Source organism: Parasteatoda tepidariorum, chromosome 5 (genome assembly GCF_043381705.1).
Source record: "Parasteatoda tepidariorum isolate YZ-2023 chromosome 5, CAS_Ptep_4.0, whole genome shotgun sequence".
In the NCBI taxonomy this organism is placed as follows: Eukaryota; Metazoa; Arthropoda; class Arachnida; order Araneae; family Theridiidae; genus Parasteatoda; species Parasteatoda tepidariorum.
In genome coordinates, this window is record NC_092208.1 from 76,915,821 (window position 1) to 76,928,172 (window position 12,352).

Consider the following 12,352-nt stretch of genomic DNA (forward strand, 5'->3'; position numbering starts at 1 on the left):
AACTTTATAATAAAAGTACTCCACCATTATTAAAGATAAAATTTTTTTTTATATATAAACCTAAAAGCATCTAAACAAATATATTTTACTTTAAATGAAGTCTTTAAAGACTTACCATCAACATCTATAGTGACATGAACTGACATGGGATGTTTCATCATAATGTCTTTACTGACATTGCTCTTGCTCCGAGACAGTGTATGTCTGTGCATGCTCTATTAAAAAACATTTAAGAAATTGATTATAGTAAAACCAAATTTACAAAACCATCAATTTGTTTAATTAAAATAAACTAAATGAATATATTATTTGCTGATTGGCCTTTTCTAGGAAGAAAATCGAAGAAATAGAACAATTCATGGTTACAAAACAGAAGAATATATTTTGATAATACAGTCAAACTTTGATATCAACAAACTAGAAAGAAGATGACTAATTTTGCGATTTCCATGATTGAATATGGAATACTTTTCAACTATTTAATCAAAATAATAATTTTATTGGGGTTTTAAAAAGTTGCATAACATGCATTCAAACAATGCTAATAGCTTTGCTTTTTTATATAGTGTTAAACTTAGCTTGAATTCTTCCAAATCAACATCACCTTCTGGTAAATCTCTCAATGCTGCTTTTCTTCTCAATCTTTTTTTTTTTATTAATATTTTTGAATTTTTTCAAATCATAAAATATTGCAAAACTAATGCCTACAGCAACTGTTTGCTCACAAGTATCAATTTCTTTTGGATTCGCTGCAGTAGCAAGTCTTTTCTAATTATCTATGAACCTATTCTTTTCCTATTATCGTATCTATGTTCTATGAACGCATTCTCGTATTCGTATCTTTAGAATTAACGATTTTATCAACTACTTTTTCATTACACATTCAAGAAAAAATCAATAAAATTTTTCCAGAAAAGGCTTTAAGATTGAAGCTTTAAAAAATATTTTAAATTTTTTGAAAATTATGAAGAAATTTTTTTTTTTAATGTTATAATTAAAGTAATGAAATCAAGGGTTACCAAGGGTATCCGGTTAAAAGAAGGTGCTTTTTTTCTTTCAATTATCTGTATAGTAGATGCAGAGGAAATTCAGATTTCTTTGTGGCAATAAAAAAAACTAATCTTTCAAGGTCTGTGATATTAAGGTTCAACTATATTTCATATATTCCTACACCATTTTATTACTTTTTTTCTTTTTCATTTTCTCCACAGGATATGGTAAAATAAAGAAAAGGACACATGTTTACTAAATAGAAATCATTACATGATTAATAGCTTTTGACCTAATGATCTGATGTTTACACACTGAAGAGTAATATCAGTAATTTAAGAGTCAAACTTAAGATATTTTCAATAAAAAAGCTAAATTAAAAATATTAAAATTCAATGAATGTCATAAAGTTTTGTTGTTGTATGTAAAAATAGATTGTGTTTTATTTGAGATACTTTTTTCTGTTTTGATAGTACTGTCTCATTTCCGTTATGCATGTGTAATTTTTGTTTCTTCCTAATATTTTATAAATTTGCAACAATTCTTATGTAGAGGTTTTCATCTAGTATCACTCTTATTTTAAATTTTCTCTCTGTAGAGCCCTATTAACAACTAAAACCACAGAACAAAATAAATATTTAACATATTAAGGCTAAAACATTACTTTAATTGAGAATTATTCCTTACAGAAGCAAAGTTAAAACTTTCCAAATATATTATTAATCTTTATTAAATTAAATAAAAATGCTCAAGATCTAAGTTATCTATATAATTTAAAATAATATCAAAAGTAAGAAAAATATAATTTCAAAAGTTAATATACAGTTAACACTTAACTAGTCAAAAATGTAAAAAAACCTCTTACACTTTCTGCATTATCTTCTTGATCAGATTCACCACTTTCTTCAGCTACATGAGAAGTAAACTTGCTTCAGTAAAAAATATTTTCACAAACATATAGATTTTCTTCAGGTGTTAAAAAAGATTAAATTATTTTAAAATAATTCACATAAAAAGTAATTGATTTAAAAACTAATAGCAATAAATGTGAGGAATAAAATATTTCTTCGATTATGCATAGGTGAATATTAGCATAGAAGGTAAATATATATATATACATATATATATATATATTATATCCGCATCTAATAATTGTATTAATATATTCAAAACAAAATGGAATAATAAGCAATTAAAACTTATTAAGATGCTTAATTTTCTTTGTTTTTTTCTCTTCTTTTTATCCTTTTTGTCTTCATCACGTTATATATATATATATAAATTCATTCTTTCATTTAATGATTAATGCCAGAATTTCTCAACAGTTAATCATATCTAATAACATTGTAACGCATAGTAACTGCTTTGCAATGAACTCTTTTAATCAAACCATAATTAATATAGGTTCTAAAGTTATTAATATAGTTTTCAATAGTTCGGTTTAATAAAAGCACACTTTTTTGTATTGATAACTTACATAATTCATCTCTTTTCAACTGAAGAGCCTTCACATCATCAATATTTCCCTCTACTGTTATTTTTATCTTTTTACCTTCAAAAATAACATACATCAAAGTTAGATAAAGAAGTAAAAATAAAATATAAATAAGATGAGGGAAAAAAACAACATATACAAAAATATTTCCATACCAGAATAGTCTAAATAGGCGTTAGCTTGAACATATAACACATAGAGTGGCCTTGGAAGATACTTAGCAGCAACATGCATCTTTTGTTTTGCAAAGAAAGGCATTCCCATTTTGCTTTGGAATGGTTCAGCAGCCTAAAAAATAAATTTAAATTTCCCTTTAAATTGAAATTGACAATGGAATGTTGCTCATCATCACACATTCTCTCCTACTACCTCTTTTATTATAACAATTACTCAACTAAGCACATTTACTTTGCAAACTTCCATTTTAGTACCTCAAGTTTATCTTCCTATGTTAAGCTATAAGATAATTCTTTATTCTAGATATCTTCGATTTTAATGCTTGGAGTGCTTCCAGATTTGAGATGTCAACAAACAGAAATGTCTATTCAGAAATTACTCCAGTATTTTCTTTTTGGATCTAAAAAATCTTTCTTACGTTTGTCTAAAGGGTAATTTGCTCTTAAAGATATCAAGAGAGATATAATTATGAAAATAGATTACAATTTACATGTACCCGTTAACTTTGAATGAAACAATAATGAACCAGTAAACATGTAATTTGTAACAATTTTTAGGAGCTAATATAGCTAGGATTGTTTTTATAAAATTTCTGTAAAAAGCCAATAAAAATGTATGGCTTAGATAACACAGGACAAATTTATAAGATTAAGATATCAAAATCTTTACAGAAGTGGTGGAATCACTTTTTTAATGCTCAGTAAAAGTATGAAATGATAAAAATCTTCCACTTTCTGCATTTTACTCAAATTCTGATTTTTGTTTGATTTTAATCATATTTCAGCTACAATAAGATTTTAAAAAAAAGAGAAAAAGAATTGTGCTACTAGGGGAACAAAGTTCGGAGTTATGCAATTTCGGGGTATTTCATTACAGCAGAAAATAATGACATATTTTTTTCTTGTTTTGCATAAAGATAGACCAGCTAGAAACACGAACTCAGTTACAGAATACACAAAACTCTCACATTTTCAAAAAATTGCAGACTTGAGATAAAATTGTCACAACTAGCACACGTCATTGGGTGATTATATAAAAGCAGGATTTGAAATACACAGATTGTAGTAGTATATCAAAAAAGAACTTGAAATATTAAAAACTATGTGGAAATCCTAAACTGCGTAAAATGTGATCGACAAAACCACATAGACAACAAATCCAATGCCTCAAAAAGTAAATTCTTCAAATTAGTGATTTAAAAATTTCCATACAATACAATGTAGCATTAAAAAATCAAGCTTTTAAAAACCTTTACAAATTTATATCAATAACGAAAATGCAATCTATAAAGCCACATGGTTTTGTGGGTGAATTGTCAATAATCAAGTGCTTAAAAAAAGTGATTCTTCAAATACACAATTCAAAACTTTCAATTTGTGATAATGCTGCATTAAAAATTATGAAAATTTGTGGCAATAACTGACAAAAATGCCATGTAAATCCTTGTACTATTACGGGTGAATCATCAAAACTTGAGTGAATGAAAAAGTGATTCCTCAAATGCCCAATTCGAAGTTTGACGAACAAATCTTGCATTAAAGCATTGATATTCTAAAAACCATGGGAAAAATCTGAAAAAACTACATGGATTCACTCTGGAATCATCGCTAATCAAGTCGGTCGAGAAGTCCTTAAATTAAATGCTTAATTCGGGATTCGTGGCTTGTTATAATGGCGTGTTAAAATATCAAAATTTTAAAAACCAAGTTGAAATCTGCAACAATAGCTGCAAACGTTGAGATCGACAAAGCACATAGATTCATATGTAGTTGGGGGAAAATTTATGTTAATTATTGTCTATTTGTTATTTTTTTATTAAATAAGGACGTTTTGATGTTTGTTATCTCAAAGACCTATTATCTGGAAAAATCTATTTTCCAGACTTGATGAAGTCCTGCCGACTACATATATGGGACTAACCACTGTAATAGGAAATAAAATTAATTTCAGAATTATAAAAAATTACAATACCTCTATAATGCTCTTTAATATGGGTCGAATATTAGCAAGATTTTGCTTCAGTTTTTTAATCTCTTGGTTATATTCTTCTTTTTTCAATTCCAATTCCTTCAGTTTTGCAGCATTTCTACAACACACAAAAACAAAGAATTATATATTTTTTTTAAAAGTTAATCTAACAAGCAACATATAGGTAGAAAATATTAAAACCTGCCCTACAACACTAGTTGTTATTACATAACATTTGAGATTAAGGCTGTAAATGCTAGTTCCCATGATATGACTAAAAATATGATTTGCAATTAAAGTGTAAACTGTGATGAACAACAAATAACAACTTTAATTAACAGTTAACATAAAATTTAACAAATTAACTTAATTTATTTATTAATGTAATTCACTAAAACAAACTGATGAGTAGGTGAAAGGATTGACGGAAATGATGTTACTCATACGTGCCAAATACAACATACATAGTATATAAACAGGTAACACATGGACTAGTTAATCAATGTGTGAATTAAATAGGCATATCAATGAAATAATGAACAAGTCAAAGAAAAATTTGCAAAAAATAATAATAATAAAGCAATGAAGTATTAAAATAGAACATACATTTTCCTCTGTTCTGACTCCCATAATAAGCGAGCTAATTTCAGTTGATGAGTATCATTTGAAGTAACTTGCTATAATAAGAAAATTCAATGTTGATATAAGCTTTGCAAATGAATTCTTTTTTTATAATTGTTTCAAAAATACATATATATAGATAAATAAAAGAAAAAAGCAATATTACTGCTTTTGAATGTTCCCATCTCAAGATTATATATTTTTCTAAATTTAATTTGCTTTTCACTTAAATCCAAGTGTTTTTTCAAGTGTAAGTGTTATCCAAGTGTTTTTATAATCCAAAGAACTTATAAAAATTTTAATTAGGAAATTAAAGAGCGTTCAAGCTCTTATTTTTTAAAATATTGTTTTCGCAGTAAGAGCAATTCATATTGACTAGAAAAAAAATATGTTCGAGTGTTTAAGAAACCAAATCATGAGAAGAAAAAAAAATATGGTAGTATAGACTGAGTTATAAACGTATTATTTTAGTGATGACCTAAATATATTTCCTTTTAAATGCCTTCAAAATTGTTTGATAAATACAATTAGATAAAACAATGTTTTTTTGTTTAGTCACTTCTTAAATTTTTCCAGACAGTCACTTTGCTTTCTGATGTAATATTTATGTAATAAAATGATAGAAAAAAAATTAATTATATTGATAAAAAAGTCAAATGCTAATAATAAATAAAAAATCAAATTCAGAATAAACTTTGATAAACAGATTATCTAACTCTCTTTCATCAAAATACATCCAAGTTCTACAAAATAATACACTATTCAACACATTATTAATTATGTTGATTTTATTTTACTCTAATAATCAAATAAAAAATAAAAATGACAATTAGAAACATAATCTAAAATAATTATTTTTAATAAAACAATATTCTAAGCAGTTTAAATAAGGGTGAACAAGTCTTACACGCTTAGATATAGATTTGGGAGCATCTCTGTAAAATTCTTCAACAGAAACAAGTTGAATTTCTTCATCTTTTGACCTATTAATAGTAACAAAACTATTAGTAAAATCTTTCAATTACATTTAAATAGTTTTTAAAAATATATAACACATTAAGATAGTTTACATGTTTTTGAATTATGCATGAAAAAATATATATACAGTAAACACTCTTTACTATGACCCCCATTACTGAGATCCATCCATTATAACAACCAATTGATGAAGTATCATTTGCTGTTCCATAGACACCATGTCATTTTCTTCAATATCAAAACAAAAATTTCATTTAATTCCTAGAAAATCACTCTAAAAAACAGGTGCAACATATTTTTATGATTTGAAAACTAATATAATTCCATTGACAGTAATAAAAGTTTGAGAGATATTATTCAAACCACTATTTCCTTTGGCATTACTGCTCAATAAACGTGAATCTCGATGAATGAAGAAACAGTTGTCAGGACCTTCTATTCTCAACTTAGGGGGTCCTGGGCATATTCAATAGTAAAAAAGATTGGACATATCAACTACTTTATATTATGACAAATTTTAAGCCTATATTGCATCCTCATGGGGCAATCAACAAACTTGGGAGTTTCCTGCATGCATTCCTAACCTTTGCAAATTTCTTTTCAAAGAGTTCAATAAATTTATTAAATTCATTCATCTATCATACTTGAAAATTGTATTCACTCCTTCTGTGAAGAAATGGTGTGTAAGAGGTGGTTTCTTTTAAAGTTTTAACAAGTGACATTCACATACCTCTTGATTTTATTTTTGATTAGATTTAACAGTTTTCAACATGTTACTAGAAAAAAAAATTTCATACAGAACAGAACCATCTATCCAGCATCCAAAAAACCGGGGAAAGTTTTGCTGCGCTTTTCCTGCCAATCTGCAACTAGAACCATTGAGAGGAAAAAAGAAAATTTACTCATGATAGAAGTTCAGTGCAGAAAACTTCAATATTTCTTCTCTGACCTTGAGGGGGGCAGGGAAAGGGCAAATGGTTCATTTTCTCCTATATGATCGAAAGAATCGGTGGTTTTTCTAACTAGCTGTCGTCAATTAAACAAAAGGAGCGGCATGCCGATATCGTTTTCTCTTTGATTTATAATAGGGTGGGGAAAAAGAATTGCACACGCATATTAGTGAACAGAAGGTGAAAGAGAAATTAAAAAATATATATATATATCCCTTAACTTTAGGAAAAGTAAAGAGAAATCAAAATATAAAATATTAATTGGAATATGAAAATGATTAAAATATGGCTATATTTTATTGAATGATGAAGTATGAATATAATTAAGCTGAATTTTATTATTTAAAAAATACTCAAAAGAATTAAGTAAGTTATTACTCAAAACACAATTGGCTGTGCTAGTAGGAGAAAAAATACAAAAAGAATCAAGGTTTGTTTGGACTATTGCTACTAAATTTCATAATTTATCAAAATAAAACGAATAATCCAATATTGAATTGGCTTCACTCTCAAAAGCTATAGAAAATCTTGCAAATTACTCCCGATGAACTTTTATACCACATGCAAAAGAGAAATTTTTACAATTAGTTTATTAAATAGGTAGAGGAAATAATGTGGTTCTTACAGTTAGTAAAGGGAAATCTTTAAAATGCTACTTCCTACATACTTGAATCTAAAAATAGTATAAGAAATAAGAGAGGATGTGAATAAATTAAGAATTTAGATAAATAACATAAAAAGATTATTTAAATCTTTTTATGTTACATATATAAATATTAAAATTTTCTAGTTCCTTTTTATTGGCATTTTACTTAAATAATGGTTGGATATAAACCAATTACAGGTTTTAAAATACGTTACTGGTTAAAAAAAAAAAAAAAATTAAAAAAAAGAAAAAAGGCTTTTTAATTTACAGAACCCCTGTGATCTTTTGATTGAACCCAAAGGTTCTGTGGATACCTTTTGAGAACAGGTACACCAGATCCAAAGATCCATTATAACGTCCAATAAAAACATGTGGGACATCGGAGAAATGCAGAATGAAGAGTTTGAAGACGTAAAAAGTTCTTGTGAAAAATAAACAATAAACGTTTCTAATAAACTGACATTCAGATAAAATTATGTACTTCATACATTAGATTATAATTTTACCTGAATTCTAAGCATTTTGTAACTTCCTTTTGAAGGTGAGTAGCTTCGTACAAAAGATTTTGCCATTGTAGAGTCAAAGCATCTATATTTTGCTTTTTCTGAAAAAAATAGGAAGGAAACAAATTGATGATATAAGAATCTGGAAACTTGAGCAAGAATAAAATTTATATATTTTTTCAATAGAAAAAGAATAGCAAACAATACAGTAGAAATCTGATGTGAATTTTATGGTGACAAGGATTTAGGATAAACATATATATTCCTTTACACACTGGTCTCGGGGAAATTGATATAGCAAAACTCAGACTTAAAGTTACCAGAGAATAAGGTCTTTTCAGCTTGGGCCCTTTTCATTAACTACATCAGTAATGTTAAAAAATACTGTTTTTTTTATAACATCTTCTAATACTACTTCCTAAAATACAGACATTCTGAATCATCATTTTGCTAATTGTTATTTGATAATTTTTACTTAATGTCAAACAATAAAAAAAAAAAATAAATAAATAAATAAAAAACGAGAATGAACTCATGTGCTGGCATCTACTTTGTTAGGGAAAAGTAACTTATACTCTTAATGATGAAATCTTCTAAGTCCACATTTTAAATAGGGATATGGGGTTACAGTTATTTTGTTTTTGTGAAAGCGAAGGAAGAGAAGATAGATATATGCAATGTGATAATGATCTAATGACTTGTGAATCAGAGGCAATTTCAATAACTGATATTATAGAATCTAGTGCTCTTGAAGTGTGTGAAAATGAAATACTGTGAATTTTTAGATACACTACCATTATTTAATGAAGCAGCAGTTATGCTACAGATACTGAAAACATTCTTTAAGTACATGAAGAGTAAGTTCCTTTAGAATAAATGTTAAAAAATAGTAGGAAAAAAAATGCAGTTTTTTTTAAGATTAAAATAATGTAAGCTTTTCTTCTTTACTAAATAAATTTTAGTTTTCGTGGGAGCTTTCAAGACTTCAATATAGCAATGTACAACATTTTTGTCTAGTCCATCGTTAAATCAAGGTTACTATATTTACTTTATGGGGGTCTGAGTTAAATTTTTGAGGTCTCAGATCAACAACACATTCAACCTCTGATAATTATTAAAAGTTTATGAAAATAACTATCACTAGTAAAGAAGAATTACAGTGAACTGTAAGAAATAATGTTATATTATAATAAATTGTCATACTAAAATTAATATTTTCAACTGAAAACAAATACAATAATTTTCTTACTTATAAATATTTTATAGAAATTCATATATATGTGCATATATATACATAATATGGAATGTTTCAGACACATTTCCTTAAATTGTATTTTGGAACAATTAAAATATACGAAAAAATTAATCATATAAATAAAATACAAACATCATTCACAGCATCCCTTGACTTCTTCCAGTGATGTTTATCTAATCGGTTCAACTTTTTTAAACTTATGACCCACATTGTGACGCGGGGTTTATTTTGAAGCAGAAACTCCTATAAAAAAACAAGTACTTTGATATAACTATCAAGCAATCACAAAATTAATATTTAACACTGCACATATAACAAATGCACTCAAAGAAAATAAATTATTATAACTAATTAAAAAAGAATTATCATTAAAATTGAAAGAAAAAAATCAATTAAATTACAAGTAGAATAATCAATTTTCTACCTCATTTTCTTTTCCTTTTTTCACAACCAACATGGACTGAAATGTAGCACGTATTTTCTCACAGATTTCTATAAAACGTAGATGACAATTTTCAGATGCTTCTTGTTCTTCCAAACGAAAACAATCAGTATTTACCTACATTTAAGAAATATTATTTTTTACAAAACAATGAAAACATTATTTAGTAGTAGAAATAATTAAATGTAAACAACATTTTCAATTAATACAATTTTTAGATTAATACTGTATGTTTTATAATTTAAATTTAATGCAAGGCGATTCTCGTAAGATTTATTGAAACTGTCAGAGTATCATATTATATTTGGATTATACTATTACACATCATATGATACTATTTCAAACAAATTTATTTTTTGTTCATAGAGGAACAAATTTTCATAAGGGGTGTAGAAAATTTTCAGAGCCAAATATTTCCCCAGAACAGTTTCTTTAGTTTAAAATTATATATTATAGTTTTATTTAATTATATATTAAACTTATAGTTATATACAATATTTAAGTTATATATTTAATTTATGTGGTTTATACATAGTTTTATTTTTAGTTTAGTTAGTATATATTATAGTTTTTTTTTAGTCACAATAACTTTTTAAAACTGTTTTAGAAAGTAAAGTTTTAATGCTTAAATTACATAATAAATTTTTTCATTAACAAAGAAAAGTATTCATTTGACTTTCACGATTCTTGATTAAACTAACACACACGTTAAAAATAATTGAAATCGAAATATATTGAAATAGTAATAATTTATAAAACTTAATGTAAGGTCCCATTCATAAACTTAAGGAGTTAAAACTAATAAATAAAAAAAGTTTGCTGTCTAGGATATAAATGTTCTATTTATTACTCATGAAAGACTTTTCTGCTGGGACAATTTTCCTTTTATAGGCAGGTGGTTCAACAGAAAATGCTATTAAAAAAATGACAGGGCAATTTGAATTGCAGTGAGTGCAAACTGACATCCATAAGGGAATATCCCCCAAAATAAGGTCATGATCAATTCAGAATTCTCCCTAGGAATAAAAAAGGACATGGCGCAACATCTCAGAAAAGGGCACTATGAGTTTTGAAATGGCACTTACTTACCACCTTTAAAATTTATCAAAATGTGTAATATTATGTTATAACTGAATTTGATCCTCAAAAATTTTTAAATTACTCTCGTATACTATTTTATGTGTATATTTCTAAAAATAATTTTCTCTATTTATTAAATAAGACAAAAAATTGTAGTTTATAAAAATTATTAAAGGCATGTGAAAATTCAATCTCTTTGCATACATTTTTTTTCAAAAAAGTATAAACAGGGTATCTGCTACATTTTAGATTTTCAAATTTATGACTTTTCATGACTACGAGGGGAGGGTCGCTATTTATAATTCTGGCCTAATAATGAAAAAACAAATATGTAGGATCGAAATTGGTTTTATTGTTTTTCAAAATATTCTCCATGATGATCAATACACTTTTGCATGCGTTTGAACCAATTTTCAAAGCACTTTTTCCAGTCCGATTAAGGTAACACCAAAACATGCGTTTTGAATGCATCAACCGTTTCTTCGGGGGTCGAAAATCGTTGTTCACGTAATTTATTTTTGATGTGTGGGAATAAGAAGAAGTCATTGGGTGCCAAATCAGGGCTGTACGGCGGATGACCCATCAGTTCGATCTTTCGCTAGGGTTTATTGCGTTCTTCAGGATTGTCCAATCTGCACGGTTGAACGCATTCTCGATGTCCAGAGCCACCCCAATGGTATGCTTATTCTCTGATTTCTTTTCACAGATGATATCAACAACTTTTTTAAGCGCCTCGTCCGTTCCCCTCCCAGCCCTGAAGCCATATTGATTGTCATTGATGAGGTTTCTTTTCTCAAGATGATATGTTAATCTTTTTGTAAGCATTTTATCTAATATTTTTCCCCGGACGGCTAGGAGCGAGATTGGACGGTAATTGTTTGGCAAGTTTAAATTTCTGTTTGATTTAGGTATCAGGGCGACTCTGGCAATCTTCCATGGTCTTGGAAAATAGCAGTTCATAAAACAAATGTTAAAAAGAGTTAGCAACCAATTTCTATTTGTAAAATAAATATCTTTAAAAATTTCGTTTGGTATACCATCAGGGCCCGGCGCCTTGTCTGTTTTAAGACCGTTGATAACCAGCTCCAGCTCACTTACAGTAAAATTTGGCTCACTTACATTTCTTCTCACAATATCAATTTTTTCACAATTCGTCTCCGGGAAGTGGTGCTGCATGATTCCCCGAACTGATTCCTGGAGGGACTCCGCTGCATTTCCATTAATAAGGATTGGATTTATGATTAGTT

At 27.4% G+C, this 12,352-nt stretch overlaps 1 protein-coding gene across 1 annotated transcript in view; it reads right to left on the bottom strand.

The window, feature by feature from the left end:
• Positions 1-12,352, bottom strand: part of LOC107451342 (THO complex 5) — a 31,335-nt gene that overhangs the window by 14,651 nt on the left and 4,332 nt on the right. Inside the window, exons 2-11 of the mRNA XM_043051225.2 lie at positions 10,008-10,142; positions 9,716-9,826; positions 8,332-8,429; positions 6,159-6,234; positions 5,237-5,307; positions 4,634-4,748; positions 2,641-2,773; positions 2,468-2,542; positions 1,856-1,899; positions 116-215 (exon numbers count right to left, since the gene is read on the bottom strand). Of these exons, the coding sequence (XP_042907159.1) occupies positions 116-215; positions 1,856-1,899; positions 2,468-2,542; positions 2,641-2,773; positions 4,634-4,748; positions 5,237-5,307; positions 6,159-6,234; positions 8,332-8,429; positions 9,716-9,826; positions 10,008-10,142 (958 nt within the window). The remainder of the gene's footprint in view (positions 1-115; positions 216-1,855; positions 1,900-2,467; positions 2,543-2,640; positions 2,774-4,633; positions 4,749-5,236; positions 5,308-6,158; positions 6,235-8,331; positions 8,430-9,715; positions 9,827-10,007; positions 10,143-12,352) is intronic.